General features: G+C 35.4%; 1 protein-coding gene across 1 annotated transcript; it reads left to right on the top strand.

Moving 5' to 3' along the window:
• Positions 1-15,070: 15,070 nt before the first annotated feature.
• On the top strand, positions 15,071-16,333 carry LOC149780345 (putative G protein-coupled receptor 139). The gene has a single exon (XM_089936196.1). It carries the CDS (start codon positions 15,071-15,073, stop codon positions 16,331-16,333), a length of 1,263 nt encoding a protein of 420 aa, XP_089792322.1.
• The last annotated feature ends 3,652 nt before the right edge of the window (positions 16,334-19,985 follow it).

The following is a 19,985-nucleotide window of genomic DNA, read 5'->3' as shown; positions in this document are numbered from 1 at the left end:
TTCCTGGGGTATTTATCGCTTGAACCATGTACTTTATGAGCTATGGCAGTAACTGGGTTTGAGGTGACGTAAGATGGTGTGATGGGCATTGATCTTTTGCTGAACAATGAAAACAATATCTGTTCTGATTAAAATAAAAAATAAAAATCTGTAAGGAAAAAATAAACTGAACAATCACTGGTGAATCAGTAATGAGTTTCGACCTGCATCAATGGTCGTCATATGAATGCTATTTCAGCTTTATTATGTAATGTAAAAATATTTTCCAAGGGACAATTTTCATCCTTATAGTTCGTAAGAAGCGCTAAGCATTGAACCATATCTAATGTACTTGAGAAACTTCAGTACACCAAATTTGGGAAAAACACATTTCTTGCGTTTGACACAATTTGCTACAAAGGTAATGTATGTGCAGTATAAAATCTCGTGTCGTGGCCTTTTGTAATAACACGGATAGATGATCATTTAATTTATATGAAAGAATATCTAGACATAAACCCATGACAAAATTTTGGTTAAATATGTAATCAATGCCATATCAGGACAAAACGACGAGATTCAAGTGTCAGCAATCAGTGAATACAGTGAAACCCCTCGAAACCGAAAACCCGTGGGACTATTTTTTTTCTTCGGTTTTGAGTAGTTTTCGGTTTACAGAAGGTATTGCAAATGTGAAAAAATGATTATGTAAGGCGAGAAATAACCAATAACAACATCAATATATGTATATGTGAGAGTGCACAAAATTAAGAAAAACTGTTATTTTTGTAATACGTGTATTTAATGAAGCGTTAGCTGAAGAACATACGTTCCTGTTCACAGATAAATAAAGTTCTCGTCACAACAAACATCTGATGAATGAAATGCTTTTATAACTTTACTAAAAGTTATTTAGAATTATGAATGATACCACACAATGTTTAAATACTCCGTAATATTCATAATGTTCACAGCTCAAGATTCTGATTGACGAATGACTTGAGCGTTACCTGTTTCTTGTATCTTTCTTCAACTAACGCAGTTTGTGTTAATAGCTCCATTTCTTGTCATGTAGCCAAAACAACACTCACCCTAAGCAATCGCAAAGTATATTTTAATCTCAGTATTAGATCTAAAACTTCAGAGCATGTTTTTGAGTGGATCGGACTTTTTAAGATATTGCTTTGTAAGCTTCCGTCGGCAAACCGACAAAAGCGAAGCCACATGCCTGGTTACTAAAGCCCTGATATTTAGCTACAAAAAAAAAAAAAATACAAAAAAGAAACAAGCAGGCGATGTTATATTGATCATGTATACAAATGAATATCATTAATCACAATTAGATAAAAAGCAGATGAAATGGATTACCTACAGACGTCTAGTTAGTAATAATTTGCTTTATAAGCTGGTTCTTTTGAATGACGCCAAGGCTTCAGATAAACCTATTGGTAGCTCTAATTTGTGTCGGCGCGCGTGTCCATGATTTCTTAATTTCGCGTGCACATGAGACATTTGCCGGGTCTTTGTCTCCCAGATACGTCTATTTCAGTACTTGTTAACCGCAACTAATCTGTTCTAGAGTGTGTCAGGAAATTAGAAGGTATTTTATATATATATATATATATATATATATATATATATATATATATATATATATATATATATATATATATATATATATATAGATATGTGTGTGTGTGTGTGTGTGTGTGTGTATGAAATGAGTTTCCGTTTTATGGCTGGGTATACGAAATATGAAATTTAGGAACGAATTTTGTTTTTATATTCGGTGTTTAGAGGTTCTGGTTCACTGAAACAGATAATGATATTAAAGAAGTAAATGTTCGGGGCTCAAACAATTTCGGTGTTGAGTGAAAAAATTTTCTACAATGTGGTTTCGGTTTTGATGAGGTATTCTGCATATCCACACGGGTTAAATGATACAAATTAATTAATACCTGTTAGTTTTATTATGCTGATAACATAACACATCTAGAAACGCGAGGCAAGATCCATGATTTAAAGTCAATATCCTGGGGTTGACTATCATAAGGTTCAGCGTGCAGGAGAAATAGCTGTTAGAAGATATGGTAAATTGTGACTTCAGTTTTATTAGGACGAACCTCATATGATGAGAAGCATTTTAGTGATAGCCTAATGTCCATACAACTATCCATGAATATGTAGCAGTGTGGCATTAAGACTTTCAAGAGGACCACCAAGTTCGAGGACTGTTCAGAACCAATGTATTTAGGACGAACTCATTTTCATAACACGTATTGTCAAATAAATTCGAATGCTTACCTATCCATCTGTTTGGAAGATTTCAGGTTTGCTATCAAGGAAACATACTGAAGATATAACCAGCAAAGTTTCATTTGAGACCGACAAGATAAGACAGTAAATCTATTAGTGAAAATGTAAGTGTTTATATGATCATCTGTTAAAGAGGATGACCCTCACACAGAAGGTCCAATCATTACAATTCTCATTCTGATCCAGATACATCTCGGAAGAAAGTCTTATAATAAACAACCCATGACTATACGTATATTCAGACCAAGTGGCAAAACATAAGATCTTTAAGATAATAACCATGATAGCGATGCTAGCGATTAGATTAAACCATGTTCATTCACAATCAACTTCATAAGTCTTTCTCAGGTACAAATCCAGACCGGTGCCATATTCTTTTAATACCAAGCATATTGTATAAGTCTTTTAAGTAAAACCATATGCCAATCTGAGTTCTTAGCAAGAGGATCAATAACAAGATTGTCAAGATGGCGAACGTGACGTTTATATTGGATGTTAGATCTGTACCACTTTCATTTAGCTCCAACAAATCATCATAATAACTCTTTTATTGAATGTCCATTGTGGATACGATGATCCGTTAAAGAGGGGTAGCATTATTATGATTTTCAAGATCATGTTAGATAGCCACTATTTGTATATCGGGCCAACTAGACTTAATAAGAAGTCTTTTAGTTGAAATCCCACGCGTTGATGTGACTATAAATTCTGGGAGAATAGTGATAACATGATTTTCAACATGGCCGCAGTGGTGGCGATACTATATATTGTGGGTTATTTTCATTCGAGGACCCGCCGAACATGATAAGAAGCCTTTTAGCGAAAACCCTAGGTCGCTACGAACACCCACTCCGAATGAGTAACGACAACCATTTTTTAAAAACTGGCATCTGCTGTGGACATAATGGATCTCAGATCAGCACTAATCAGATCATATGACATGTAATGACACACATGTCGATGCGAGGAGTATTTTTAAAGTTCTTAATATCTTCCTACGCCTCTTTCGTTTCCTTGAACCTATCAATACAAATTTAATGCCGATCGAGAGAAACGAAAGTTCGATAAAAATATTTACAGCTTCACATGCAGGACGCAGAGCATATGCATGTATATGCGAATGATGTAAAATGGGTCAATGATAATGACTTGAAAATGTCGGACAAATAAAGCAATTGTAGTTTTCTGCAAGATAAAGCAGTAAACACTATCCGTTTTTAAAATTCACTGTCATATTCCTCAATTTTGTAGTGGTTTAATCATTTTAAAAATAGTCAAGAATCAATGAAAGATAACCCACGTATTGAAAGACCGTTGTCTGCGATTGGTGAACGGAAACTTGTAGCTATGAAGGCGATAATTCGTCTCAGTTGACAGTGGATGATAATTCACTATTTGAAGCTCAAACATTTTGTGCAACGGATTTCTTTGCGACGGACCAAAAACAGAATCGGTTTGAAACCAAACAGCTACTGGTCAAATATGCAGAGAGTTACCAGAGATGTGTAAATTTAACTATTACAGGTAATGAAACTTGGATTCACACATTTGCAAGAGACCTAAGAGAAAAAGATCGAGTTTGGGTCGAAGAACACGAGCAGAGACCACAATAGCTCGAAGCAGTCGGACTGTCAAAAGTTTTGTACGCATTAGTTTTCGGCTCAGAAAGCACAGATGCCATGATAACTATTCCCGCTTCTGTCAGCATCATTAAACTTATTCATGACTCCAAACGGATGCCAGAATGTTATTACTGAATCAAACACCAGCACACAATCTACTACATTACAAAACAATTGCGCAAAAATCCGCTGTTGTGACAAACTTCCTAAAAGAGCACATCATACAAATGTTGCCACATCCTCTATATTGCCCTTATTCAGCTCCAATTTAAGTTAGGCTGAAATCCGTTTTGAAGGATTCGCCGAGGGGCTGATGATTCATTTATAAGTGCAGTTTTCCAATATAAGAACAGCGTATCTGAAGGTAAATACAAAATAACATTTAATTAGTAAAATCAGACTATGAAAGTTTGTACAGGAGTATGGATATCCTTTGAAAGGATACACTGTTGTACTGTTTACTATGAATGAACTTAGTTGTACAGTGCACATTTATTCAGGATAAATTTCAACACCCGTCGTTTGGCCGATCATTGAGGAGCAGTAGCTTTAACGCTATTACATGATGGCCGACATTTACGTTCTGCGTGCTGGGAAAATTCTACACCCAACATTTTGTGACGGTTAATAAAGAAAATCATTATAAAACCACTGGTGCTGATGTATTCCAATTTGTATGCAACTAATTTCTACATTTATATTTTCGTTTGCTGAATGATCCTTAAGGTTACTGCACTCTTAGACTAAGCACCTTTTACCCACTAACACGTGCACACTGACGGCCTGTAATGGTAACGTGCTGTAAAGTTAAAGGTTCAGGTTACTGCTTCATATTTGCTCTTCATCTTTCACCTCATCTCTGGAAAGAAATGTAGCAGATCGAAAAACATAAATTTAAAATATCAACAGCAGGTTTGGTCCGAGACTTAACTGCTAAACCTACTGATAGCTGTTGTAATATTGAAGGCAACGCAACATTAGCTTTTTGGACTTTGAATCTGATTTTAGGTCATTCGTTTTACTAGTAATATGTTAGATTTTTTATGGTATTTTTGTCTATCATCTAACTATTAGCACAAACTGCTTATCCTACTCCACCTAAACTAATTGGATTATTGTCACGAACCCTTAGACACATACTTAGCACATAGTTTAGATGGTTCTATATGATAGTTGTGCCCGCCACTGTAGCTATATTGTAAATCTAGATCTCGTTATCCCTTCTTGCTGATGGTCATATCTACAAGGGGTTTTCACTGAATTACCTTTCAGTATGTTAGCTGGTCGTTAATAAAAGATGGTTTCTTTCTTACATGCAATATGTATGCCGCAACGGCCATCTTAAAACTCTCCATATGGCTTCTTCTCCGAAACTGACAGTGATATGAACATTTTCCGGTTGGTTATAGATGAAAATTATGCCGACCAGACATCCAGGATACCCACAGTGACGACCATCTTACATTACATCCGGTTATAGGTCAAAATCTAAGATAAACAATTTTGCTCTGGAATTACTGATTTCTTGTGAACATGTTATCTGAGACATTTATGAAAACAATTTTGTAGAGTTGAGTTTCTCTTGAATATTAGAGATCGTTTCATCAGTGCTAAAGAATTAAGGATGAGAAGAAACGGTTTTTTATAGGAATCCTAGAACATGTTTAGCCAGTGCTAGGAACTCTCGTTAAATCTCTTCCAGCCAGATCTAATGTTGACATATATGTTTTTTCTTCATGTAATGTACTGAAGCCGTGCAAGTAAAATAAACATTAACTAAAACATTCAACATAAGAGCATGACATGAGTAAAGCATCTTGATATGCTTGGAAGTACATGTCAAAGATATGGAAAATTACGTAGGAAGTTATATAAATTATTAATGATTATCGCTTTTCATGATCACGTGTACCCGTGTTGTTATAAATGCGACGTATAATTTAAGAGCAAAACATATTCCACTTTTGCAGAGATTAAAACACACAATAAATGGCTCAATCACTCAACTATCCACTCTTCAGACCTGAAAACAATTCCCGAAAAGGCATTTTCTCAATGCGGCAAAATACAATTTTCATATGCAGTTTATCTCATTGCCCGTGACAAACATAATATTGATGAAATAGAGAAAAAAGAACTTGGTAATTTTATTAATTAATATTTTCACGAACAACTCCATGTTTTCATACACAATGGCTCTCAAATGCACGTACTCCCGTTATTACCTATTGATAAAACAAACAAACAGTAAGAAATAAAAATAAAACTGAATGACGACACAACTCCCCCACCCCTCTCCCTCTCTCTCTCTCTCTCTGCAGCATAAAATATCTTGTCTGGATATTCACTCTAATGGAGACATAAATTAAGTCCGAGGAGTTGTCCTTCCATCTTAATGCATTGCATAATGTTTAGCATTGAAATATATTTAAGGAAACGCAGCTTTGGTATAATGATTTAAATTAGAACTATCCGGTGGCCTAAGTGGTTACTGTGGGAGGTTACGGGTTCAAGCCCCAACAGAGTTATACCAAAGACTTCTAAAAAATGTTACTAACAGTTGCCTCACTTGGCGTTCAGCATTAAGAGGTTAGTGCTATGACTGGTCGGCCTTGTGTCAGGATAATGAGACTGGGTGGGATACGATGCTACGTGTCTGCGGCATGATGCCCCAGTGCTAGACATCACTATAAACTGCTACATTACGGACATCGTAGCAATATGACTGGAAAATTGTTAAAGCTATGTTATAAATCAAAAGCACGCACACACATCACAGAAAGTTTACTCATTTTCATGCTGCAGTTCTTTTCCTTCCATTTCTTAATTGCTTCCTATTACTAGGATCAGCCTCATTACATCAATTTCGCTACTTCAAATTCACCGTCCTTGCATTCATGGTTATCTTCATGGCTACTGAAAACTTCAAATTCGATGCTTACAAATAATATTCGTTCTAACTTGTAAGCAAGATAATACGCAAGGATAATTCGGGACTAATTATTATGTCAAAGTATTTGTATTGACTTCTAATAGATATGCTTCCATCCTTCAAGCATTGGTTTAAACATTTGAAATGTAACTCTATATTTCAAAAGAAATATTATTAGGAAGGTAAGGCCTCCTTTCACGAAAAACATACAAATGTGTTTACAAATTTAAGCATTGAACGATTCCAATCGATCCAGAGAAAGCCAGCTTCAATGACAGCAGCCAGCCTGCTGGCAAAAGATACAAACCCGTGTATAAATAGTCGACAGGCAGTTGCTCGTGTGTGAGTCTTGATACAGCGTTGTGTAGCAAACAGAGCATTACCCGTCAAAGCGCAACATGTAAGAAATTATATGAATGCCAAAGAAATTTCTGTTAATATCAGTTAAAATGGGTTCCGGTAACATAATTCGGCAAGGACACAGCCTGGTGGAATCCTTAACATAGTTATTGACCAGTGTGGAAACAAACTTTTCTCATATAAACTAGCTATGTATCATGTGGTTCATGATTTAAATGGAATATTTTGAAAATATTTGAACAACTTGGACGACATTATCCTGTCGGCTTTGTCTCTATTCGATAGATGATATATTAGAAGGTAAGTTGTTCTAGTAAAGTAAACAAGTATTCGTTTCAAATCGATTAATTTGCAAGTATATCATTCGCGAACTTTTAATGAAACTTTAAAATTATTCAATCCATTTAAGGAGATTTTCAAATCTGGTTAGTAGTTTTTTGAATAACTTTTTAACATAATTATTGGTTCGTTGCGTCTGTCAACATGACGTTTACTGCTTAGAAGGAATCATTATTCACATAAATAAAGGTCTTGAAATATATTATCAAGCTTTCTTTTACACTGTCAAACGTGTTGTCATCAACAAATCACCAGTCTTGTTTATCAAGAAATAAATTAATTATATTTATTTCGGCCACTAGATACGATACGTTTTCTTTCATTCTTCATTATCAATAATTTTCATCAATATTTTAAGCTTTAGGTTCTTTTACTCCTTTTCAATTACTATCTAGGAGAATATATACATATTACATGGTAAATAGGATATTTTTTTGGCAGCTACTAGTTACAAGCCAAGATTTTATGTTAATTACTGTGGACAGAACTACCAGTAACTGATAAAGGAGTCCAAGTTTAACATAGATTTTGATAAGGCTATTACTTTACGATTACTAGATTCTTGCAAGCTACTAACATTCAGTAATTGCAAACTATATAGTGAGAGGCCTTCGAGTAACCGTTGCTTGCCAACAAAGTAACCTCCAGTAAGATGCCCAAATTATTAATGAATACATTTTTAAACCTGTAGATTTTTACCACATGACATCAGTGTTATGAGCACATGATATCGGCGTTTTACAACATATCAGCGAAATAAGGTCGTTCTAACCTATTTAGTGTTTTTTTAAATAAGTACTCAACATAAAATATAGCGTAATGAGGTCATTAAAAGCGTCTGATCGCTTTTCTCGTTTGCTTTACGACCGAGTTCTCATTGTTTCATAAACAAAATTTATATTTTGGGTTGTCGTAATTAGTAAAGTTTACAAAACCCTTGGAAAACCATATTCTAAAGATAGCCGGTGTTGTAAAATAAACGATTTCTTTGGAGCAAGAAATGATGTAATAATTTTATTATCACATCGAAGATATGATGTCACCTGATATCTAGTTATCGTTGCCTTATGAACTCCGGCAGTAATTGGATTTAAAATGGCATACGATGGTGTGCTGGCGATCTTCGGCAATTACTAAACAATGGAAGAAAAAAAACCCGAAGATTTATTATATTATAAAATCGCACATACAGAACTGTCAAAACATTAATCAAGTGAACAAAACAAACGTCATTATATTATATTAGCGACATACGATCTGCGTAAACAGGCGTCGCGGGCCTACTGTTCAATATTGCTATGTAATTTAGAAGTATTCTTGCAAGGAAGACTTTTATCATTACATTTCATAAGAAGGATGTATGTATGTATGTATGTATGTATGTATGCATGCATGCGTGTGTGTGTGTGTGTGTGTGTGTGTGTGTGTGTGTGTGTGTGTGTGTGAGTGTGTGTGTGTGTACCACTATGCCAATCGGATGATATTTTCAAATACTTGGTGAACCATATTTGTACGCCCAGCTGATGACGCGATACTGTTTCTTCTACTTTTCACGTAATGACCTTTGCTTTAGAATAGTCGTTTGACTAAATGTGGTGCAAGAAAGGGCACATCTCTTATCGTTTCTTTTTCCTCTTTGTATTTGGAATGCTGGGATTCCAAAATAATTATTAATGTAATGAGAAACGTTTTAGTCAAAATTTAAATATTCGTGCATTTTACCAGAGGCTATTCTTAGTTTCCTTTAATAAGCATTCGTGTTCGATCCTTTGTTTCTTCATGGACTGTTCATATAGTTCTTACGATTATATAAGTAGACACTTGAAAGCTAAGAAGATAACATGGATTTCTCTCGTAATTGTTGCAAATTTGCATAGACCACGCCTTTCTTGTCAATCTTCAACATAGTTTCATATTCATCGTGTCTCATATAACACCGTCTCGAGATACATTTGCCCTGTCGCTTATGAAATGATTAAGGCTTCAGTAAGACACGGAGACAAGATTCTCAGTACCTCGTTACTGGAATCTTGCAGCAACTTGGACACTTTTTGAACAAGGTTTAATTTATGAGGTTAATTTCAAAATGTTTTAGTGTTCTGAGTAAAGCGGTCTCGGTTTACTTGATAATTTGTGATCCAAAGTAAAGGAAGAAAAAATAGGAACAAGAAACGTATTTTGGTTTCAGTGGATTTCGGTTGAATCGGATTGAGAGCTTGAGAGGTTTCACTTTAGACGGTGTCCAGTGCCTATACCTAAGTCACGTGAAGATTACTAATGTATTTTATACCAGGCCTACACTTTGACAGTCTCGATGCAACTTCTCCAAGCACTTCTCGCATTTCTCCAACAGCTTTTATTAATTTTGTGCCTACTGAACATTACAGTCCCAGTATTCGATAGGTTTCATTGTAACAAGGTCTAGTATCACGGAATGGCTTAAACATGGCGATAACGTATGTGACACCTGGTATAAAAATTAATTTGTCTAACGAGATAAAACAAGGACATATTTCAATAAGCATTTGAGGAAACTGCAGGCATATTGTACCTCTTGTTAGATTTGTTATTGATCGTTGTAAAATTTAGTCAAGAATTTACTGCTATATTTAAAAAGAGCTTGTCTGTCTTATTTCAGTAGATTGATAAAGTTTGGATAGGTTTTGGTACAAAATAAAATATCACAGCAAAAGTATGCAACATACAGTCAGGGGAACTATTAAAGATGAGTCTGATATGTGTCATGGAGAGACAGATTAATCCAAAATGGCCTTGATAACTAATTCGAATTATTTGGTGTGTTAACGTCAAGATTTGTGACTGTATAATCCATAATATATTGCCGAATTTTATTATAATGTTGTGCTTTCCATGATAAACTAAATTTTTTGTCCTTTTTTATCCAATTTTACAAACAGCGTTAGAATGAGGATTACAGTGTTGTGTCAGAATACTGCAGGACATCATCGGTGTTTTAAGGTCTCATAATATCCGTTTTTGAACTCGTGGATGCATAGTTGATAAAACAAATCAATTTGTGACAATAAGACGAACATCAACGTCATCATATGCTGAAATACAAATCTAACGATGCATTTATTGAAATGTTTGAGCGAGATCAATATAAAAATGAAGAAAAATAATGATTATGATGATTATCTGATGTAACATGTGCTGAAGATATTTTTAATAGAATGCATTCATAAAAAGCTCATCAACCGAGTGGTCATCAGACATAAAATTGATTCCTCCGTTTCAAGGTTGTGCTAGAATATCTCTCTTGAATCTGTTTGTCGTGTTAGTTGCATAATAAATATATAACACACGGTACGAGAAAGCTTGCCGGTAGCTTCTTTCTGGGATTTTCCCGGGTTCTTCCTCCACCATTAATACTGGCCGCCATGTATATCCTATCTTGTGCTGAAAAATGGCGTTAAACCCCACAACAATAACAACAAGACACTCCTTGTGCTGAGCAGTAGTGTTCTGTACAAAACCAATAGCTATTGTGCGACATCGTTGATTCAGGACTTGTGCTTTTGCTGCTATGAAATTCAAATTTAAGTGATAAAATTGGCGAGAACTGTTGTCTACAAACCACGAAAAATGCAAGAAAATGGAAGGGATATTTAGGCATTTGTAAAAGCAAAAGTTGAATGAGAAATAACTCTGGAAATATTAACATTTTTAAATCTTGTACACCTTACAATAAATTTTCATGCATTGAGAACGTTTTAAATTAATTACATTTTGCTTAATTACACGATGTGTGATTACATATATGCTGATATCATCACTCATTATGGACAAGTTTGGGTAGGGGCAGAAGTGGACGAGGGTCTCGACATCATTTAACTAAATCTCTTAGCTAACGCACCCGTAACCCCAAGTTGTAACCATTAACATGGAATGTCCTTTGTTGTTTACACAATAATTAGACGCTAATTGCTCATGTTATGATTGTCATTATTACTAAGTAGCCAGGGGCCGAGTGGCCGAGTGGTCTAAAGCGCTCTCCGTTAAGGACCACTGCCATTTCACCTCTGTCTGCGTGCGTTCGAGTCTAGGATTCGACCAATGTGGGTATGTGAGAAAGCTTGCCAGTAGCTTCTCGTGGGTCGGTGGTTCTTCCCGGGGTTTTCCAGGGTTCTTCCTCCACCATTAATACTGGCCGCCATGCATAGCCTATCGTTAAACCCAACAACAACAGCAACAACAACTAAGTAGCTATACATTTTACTTGATAAGGTACGGTCACTTTAGATGATTCAGGTACAGAACATGACAGACGATTAAAACATAGGCTGTATAATGTACAATTTGTAGGCACATATTATAGCATTGAGTATTTTAAACTGTAACAATTATTACATCAAAAGGTCACGATGGTAAATACATATGTGGAATCGTGTACAATCCCGACAATCGATTGAATATACATTTTGCTCCGCGAAAGGTTTCATGTGTAGCTGAAATTTGGTAAATAGCATGCATGAAAATAGTATAGAAAGAAAGATAATTGGAATTAGTCCATCAGTTTGTTGTGGGTGGGGGTGGTTTGATAATATTGTAATACTATTGCTATCGATTTCTCTCTGACGGCTTAACATTTATTTTGGAACGAACCAGTAAATTGTGATAAACACGCGAATTTATAAATAAAACTTACAAACAGTACATTACATTTTGTACAGCAAATAATCCTCTTTTATTTGACCCAAATCTTGCATTGTAGTACATGAGAAAATGTATCCTCTCGTCTAACCACGTCTAAGCCCGAGAACTACACAAACTCTAACAATAATGCATACTATCCATCCAAATCAGATTTGAACACATGTATCACATGTTACCATTGTACGTAACATTCCCAGAACTATTATAAATCGAATTTTTCAGTAATATTGAAAAAGCACAGTAAAATTAAGTTATATTTTTATCTGCAGAATATGCAAGTCGATAAATATGAATTTATTTCACGTTTGCTGTTTAAACATCCATGACACGTGAGCTTGTTCAGAGTGTATTTTATCATACGACATACATATTTTTTCGCATTTGCTTGCATGTGTTCGTACGTACATCCGTCAAGTCATCCATGCCAATGGGCACACAGACATTTACTAGAAAAATATATAGAAACATACATGTCTGAAGAAGCTAACCGGTATTTACAAAGCTAATGACTTAGATAAACCTGAATACGGTTTTAGTGTAATGAGGTGATTTAGACCGTTGTCATCCTGTTGATTTTGTTTCCTTTATTTTGTCTATATGTCAGATTAATGAACACAACTGTCCAACTTGAACAAGAACTAGGAGAGGTTCGAGTGTTTCTTACTCCAGGGCCAGTGATCGCTCTCTACAGACCTGCAAACCACTACCACCACTAGCACTCGCATACATTTACGTGTCTCTTATGAAATAATCAACAGAAACACTCATATACAAATGTATATGTGTGCTTAGTCGTGAGAGAATATTGTCTCGTGTGTGCAGGCAATGCGATGTGTGCCGTTTATCCGCGGACCTGGGTTCGAATCTCCGTAGAATACGAATTAAAAATTATCTAACATGTATGATATTATTATTTGTATTAAAATATTAGTTCTGCCTACTATTATCAAACATTATTCTATAGATTCCAGGGATAGCATTTTATGTTCTGTCTGGTGTATATTTATAATCATATGTGAGAGAGAGAGAGAGAAAGAGAGAGAGAGAGAGAGAGACAGAGAGAGAAAGAGAGATGCAGCCCTTGTTCAAGAGTGGAATAATTATCTTGATAATGAGACTAATGCCTGTGCACTGTTAAGGATTTTGCTTACCAGAGAAACCTACAGAGAAAGAATTACGTCATTCGATGGTGCTGATAGCTCCATATGATTCTATTTAAAAGGTCGCCATGTATAACCCCTCTTCGTAATATTATTATCATTTTAGACATATATCAAATGGGCACTTTATCCTTAGAGGTCCAACGTAACATTGTCCTGTGAATGTTTTTTAATGAGAAGTTTATCTGTATTATGTAAGGGACGGGGACAGCATGATGCACTTTTCTAATGTAAGATATTGTCAAACTAAAATTTTATAGTTTTGCGTAATACGCGTTCCCTGCCCAGCAACATGACTTTTAATTAGAGAATAAATACTTTAAGCACACGTGGTGCAGCGTGTCATCTCTTCAGCAGGCGGTGCGTGTTATCAAGACATTATCATGTTGAGTCAATCAATCAAATAATTCGTGGTTACATTACAAAACATCAACACAAATGTTTTCTAATGCCAGCTGTCAAACGCACACAAAGCAACGTACAGAGTCAAGACAGGTCGATGCAACAGAATGAACATTACTTAACTAAGACGGTGTTTTCAAACGCGTGAGGTGATATATCTAGTATTATGATGAAAAGGCCATTACGGACAAGAAAGGAAAACATGCATCGTATGTCAGGAATACAGGAATGAGCTGAACTGTAATGTCAAAAAGTTTAGAAATAGTGGCGTGATTGGGTTTAGGACACAAAAGATCGCATCATTTACTGGTTTAGTAGAGTGCCCTACGGAATGTACACATTTGCTTTTCGAGGGCAGACATGAATCTGTGTGTTGGAAATTAAATACAGCGATAGACAGCAAATAAATTAGTACAAAAATGTTAGTTTGTGCAATCTTCTTAAATGGCATCAGTATAAATGTATGTAAAATGTATGTATGCATGTAGGATGGTATGTAGATAGATATGAAATTAAATAGGTAGGTAGGTAGAATTATATATATATATATATATATATATATATATATATATATTCATCTCCATGCACACATGCAGGATACAAGCTGATACTCACAGGCGCCTGCAGGCCACCCTCTCGATTTTTTTTAAATCCACTATGCAGTATATAAGTAACACGTTTGAATTTAGCTGTGCCCCCCCCCCCAAAAAAAAAAAAATTGCATGGTCACCCGCGCTTATAATTGTGTCTAATGCCTTTGATTGAAGTATATTTAAAATTCAAACTCTATAAAATAAATATTTTCTTCAGCAGAATACGTATATTTTGATCAATAATGAAATGTATAGAAGTACCTTGCATGTATGTATTGCTCGCGCGCGCGTGTGTGTGTGTGTGTGTGAGAGAGAGAGAGAGAGAGAGAGAGAGAGAGAGAGAGAGTATTAATATATGTGGCATATGATTCATTATTTAACTGTCATACCATTCGGGTAGCCAGTTTTATTTCTCAGTGTCCTAAACACAGAAGAATGGTTTAATTTACCAATGCAATCATTAAGCCTAACAGATTTTTACTGGTCAAAAGGAACGTGGTCTTCCGATGCAGGCTCATTTATGCTCATACCGTCGTTTTTCAAGGTATGTTAAACTCAATGGCATGTAATTTCTAGGCTGGCAGTTTAACACCTATTCTACAGCTATATCGAGAAATCACTTCATTGTCTTCAACCATAATCTTATCTTTATTTCTGATTTAATGCATACGTTTCTGTTATTTTGGCAGGATGGATAGGACCACAGCTATCAAAGGTGGTGGATATCCACTTGACCCGTTCAACATAACTTTACTGCTGCAGTTCATGGAGCTACATAATTTGAGCATCAGTAGTTTGGACAGGGAGCATATACTTCAGAATATTAATATCCAGTCATTGCGAAATCATGTCATTGATAACGAAAACATTTTGATGACATTTTTGGAGTACAGGATCTACAAAAATTTAAGCATGTATGCTCCACCCGTCCTTTTGCTAGTGGGAATGTTCGGCAATTTGATGTCCTTTTTGATTCTTCGTAATAAGACAATGGCTCGAATTTCCACCAACCTGTTTCTAGCAGCACTTGCTGTGGCAGACACTATCGTTCTAATGGTAGGTTTGCTTAGGAAATGGGTAGCTGAACTGACAACAATTGATATTCAGAACGAAGCTGGCTGGCTTTGCAAGACCATCAATGTATTAGGATACAGTAGTAGTCAATTTTCGGTCTGGTTGATCATAGCGGTGACTATTGAACGTTACGTCGTTGTATCCCAGCCTCTTCATGCTTCAAGATTCTGTAACTTAACAAAGGCAAAGAGGGTAATTGGATTACTAGCTGTGGGCTTTCTTGTAATAAATATGCATCTTCTATGGACCGCTGATTTACGACTTGAATATGTAAATAATCTTATACAGTCAAAAAGATGCGAATGTGCTGAAGGTTTTGAATATATTGTTAAAGAAGTCTGGCCATGGATAGATGCTCTTCTATACTGCTTGTTGCCGTTCTTGTTCATCTCAGCCTTTAATCTCCTTATCATTCACAAAATAGCTCGAGCCACAACGTGGAGAGGGGAGCATCAAAACGGTTCCCTTATCAAACTGGAGAAAAGAAAATCTGCAAACGACAACAATTTCAAGATCACCCTGATGCTCTTGGCCGTGTCTTTTACATTCCTTGTCACTACCCTCCCGATGGGAGTTGTTATGATAGCACATCATGTCTGGAATCAACAGCAATACCACAGAGATATACACGACCTAGTTCGTGTGAAACTTTTTGGTTGCATCGCAGATCTACTTATGTACTTGAATCACTCTGTAAATTTCTACTTATACTGTGCCTTGGGACAGAAATTCAGGACACAGGTCGTACGGACTATGTGTGGAAGGAATTCTTCTACAGTTTCAAATATATCGGATCATAGTCAACATCTCTACTGTTCCAGAAAGTGCACCATTAATGGGTTTCATGTTCATAAAGGCGTCGAGGAAACTGCAGTGTGATACATATATGTGTAGATTTTATTGATTGTTGTACAATCAACAGTGTCTTTTGAGTACGAAAAGCGAGTTTTACATATTTATTTTTTTATTTCCTTGTTATAAAATGCTAAAGTTCTCAGTTTTTCTTCGTACTTGAAAAACCATTACATAATTTTCAAAAGGAACATGATCCACTCTGTAGAATCAATAAATGTGATATTTTAAAAAGGAACATTAAGGGAAACTCCTGTTTTGTATCAGTTAGTTCACTGCCACGAAGTAGGGGAGTGCTTCTGTAGTAATCCCACCCCACCTTCCCACCCACGGCTTCGGCGATATAGTCCGCACATATATAAAAACACATATGACGTTATGTTTTGCGTTTATCTCAAGTTCACATAGGATCTTTGCATCGATCATATGTGTTGTGATACATAGAATAATAGTGATTGAATGTATCTTGTATAACACTAAATTCTCACTACAAATTAGCTGAATGTGATGCATATTATTTCACGTTTCGCTGACTTGGGATCAGTTTTATATTTTGTCCTTACGTGTCTAAAGCATTAAACTAAATAACTGCATGCATATATGTTAGTATCAAAACGGTGAGAAATAAAAGCAAATGTATTACATTTCACATTTCACTGGCATATGTTAAGTTTTTGCGTTTGGCACATCACCAGATACGGTGTTTTGCATGCAGTTGTCTAAAGGGAGGGGGACATTCTGATAAGTGATTATTACATTAGTTCTGTAGTAGGTTATTATGATCCATATTTTACTGAATCACTGACTTCGGTTAAATTTTATGTTTGATTTTTTTTTTCGGACACGTTTCATGCTAGATTTGTAAAATTGAAGACGGTATGCAACTCTGTTAGCATCACATTCTTACAATAAAATAAGTCCTGATGACCTACCTATACATTATTATATATCCTGCATTGGTTATGTTTCGATCTTTAACTCATGAACACGTGCGTTTTGGGCCTGCTCTGTGCACACTATCCTACCTAGAATTATAAAACTTTGTGCGTTATTGCATCTTGATAAGTACTTCGTCTCTATTGCAAAACGAGGTCATTGAGACCGATATTTTATGACTATGTGACTTTGATCATTGAGACCGATATTTTATGACTATGTGACTTTGATCATTGAGATCGATATTTTATGACTATGTGACTTTGATCATTGATATCGATATTTTATGACTATGTGACTTTTATAATATGCCGAGCTTCAAGTTCATCTATTGGGTGCCTTTTTATGTTAGAACCTTGACAACTTGATAATCGTATGCATTTATATTTGTACTACACCAAAACACTCAAAGCCAGTCACAGGACCTACATTTTGTTTTACTAAAATAGGTCATGTATTTTTAATCAACTTATGACTACAATGATATTTCCACACTATAATGCCCTGTTGCGTACAGGAAAGATCCGTACTGACCAGTTCAGTCCAGGTAGGAGTCAGTGTGCATTGACTGGAAATCTTTTCATATTGATGTATATACATTGTGAAAGGTTAACCTCAGCATTTTGTGGTGTATTGTAATATCAGTTGGATTAGTAGAATGCATGCTGCATGTTTTCATGTGAGACTCCAACTTTAGGGCTGCTTAAGATATTTCATGACATGTGAATCATGATGCTAATACCGACTGGTCCTCCAAGGTCATTCAAAGCCGATGACTTACACAGTTTAAAGTCTGTCTTTCTGGGCTGGACAACGATTAAAGCTTTTAAAATAGATTTTAAGAACAATGATTTAAGAAAAATGAAAAACCGTGTTAATATATTTTGTGATCAAGTCATAATAGCAATTCTGCTTTGATATCGCATACAAATGTTCTTGATATTGTTTTTCTGTGGTATGCCTTGTCAGTGTATGTATGTATGTATGTATGTATGTATGTATGTATGTATGTATGTATGTATGTATGTGTGTGTGTGTGTGTATATAGGTATGTATGTGTGTGTATGTATGCATGTATCTATGCATGTAAGTGACTGAACGCCATATGAACTCAATATTAGCAGTACTGTATAGTACAAAGTTAAACTTTAACTTAGAAAATTATAAAGAGAAGAAAAATTGATTTTTCTTAAAAAGTGGTGAAGATTTTGGTGTCAAACTCACTTTAGCCTGAATTTATTTCCTGCGTTATATTTAACCTTTACAATTATCGTTGTATAGTCCCGAATGCTTTGTACATCTGAGCTTAGCAATCGTGAAGTGCATTCTTGTTTCGTTTTTACTTCAACGTATCGACTAAATTCAAATCCCATATATTCGAATTCAATTATATTTTCAGAGACATTTTAATTTTTCATTATAATTATATTCTTGTGTTACGGAGAGATCAAATGCGAGTTGATATGACCGCTCTTTGAATTTTAAAAATATTTTGTTATATAAAATGTCTTGCTCTTTTTTAAAATCCTAATATTATCCCTCATCAGTTTAAATTGCTCCGATATCTTTCATTTTATACTTCCACATTAATCAAGAAGATACATGGTCATATCGTTGAATATAATCTAATGATGTGAAATTTGTATTTTTGTGACTTTCTTAAATCTGATGTTGTAAAATAATGCTATTTACTGATGGTGTAAAGTAATGCTATTTACTGATGGTGTAAAGTAATGCTATTTACTGATGGTGTCCATCTTAAATTTAGTTCGCAATGCTATAAAGAATATTTATCGTCCGAAATTTTAAAACTAGAACATTCATGAATTAAGGAAAATTCACCTCATTACCTCCGGTTTAAGGTTTCAACATAGTGTATGTTCAGTCCACATCAGCTGATTTCATTAATAATATAGAAAGGAACCATTCTTTTCCGTAATGAAGTCTAACTTGATATTATATGTTATCAAACCATACGGACTATATAAATATGGACATTCTAATATGTTTACCGAGTTGGAGAGAATCATCTATTCAGTACGTTGGGTATTTATTTTGAAATTGCTGCAATAAAGCATCATTAGCTGGTTCATTGAGTGTTTCTCAAATGAGTACCGTTTGATTTCAGACTATCTTTTACTTGACCACTCCGGTGGCCTAGTGGTTAGGGCGTCCACCTCGAACCCCGGCCACGTTATACCAAAGACGTTAAAAAATTGTACTAACAGCTTCCTCGTTTGGCGCTCAGTATTAAGAGGTTAGTGTTAGGACTGGTCGGACTGGTGTCAGGATAATGTGACTGGGTGGGATATCATGTTACATGTCTGCAGCATGATGCCCCAGTGCTAGACATCAATATAAACTGTCACACTGCAGACATCGTAGCGATATGACTGAATTTATTTTTAAAGTTACGTTAAAAATCCAAATCACACACCCAAACACACACACACACACACACACACACACACATATATACACATATATACACACACACACACACACACACACACACACACATATATATATATATATATATATATATATATATATGTGTGTGTGTGTGTGTGTGTGTGTGTGTGTGTGTGTGTCTAGTTGAATCTAGTTGACTGCCGAAGATCGCTGATATCCAACGAAATATTGAAGAAAAACAACCCTTCTGATCACAATTTTGAATTAGTATAAAATACGAGCTATCGATTATTCATAATGCTTAACAGTAGTCCTAAAAAAATTATGTCGG

The sequence above is a fragment of the Sinohyriopsis cumingii genome, chromosome 16 (genome assembly GCF_028554795.1).
Source record: "Sinohyriopsis cumingii isolate HCF-2022 chromosome 16, ASM2855479v2, whole genome shotgun sequence".
NCBI lineage: Eukaryota > Metazoa > Mollusca > Bivalvia > Unionida > Unionidae > Sinohyriopsis > Sinohyriopsis cumingii.
The sequence above is the reverse complement of the archived record's forward strand: the minus strand, read 5'-3'. Positions and strand labels throughout refer to the sequence as shown.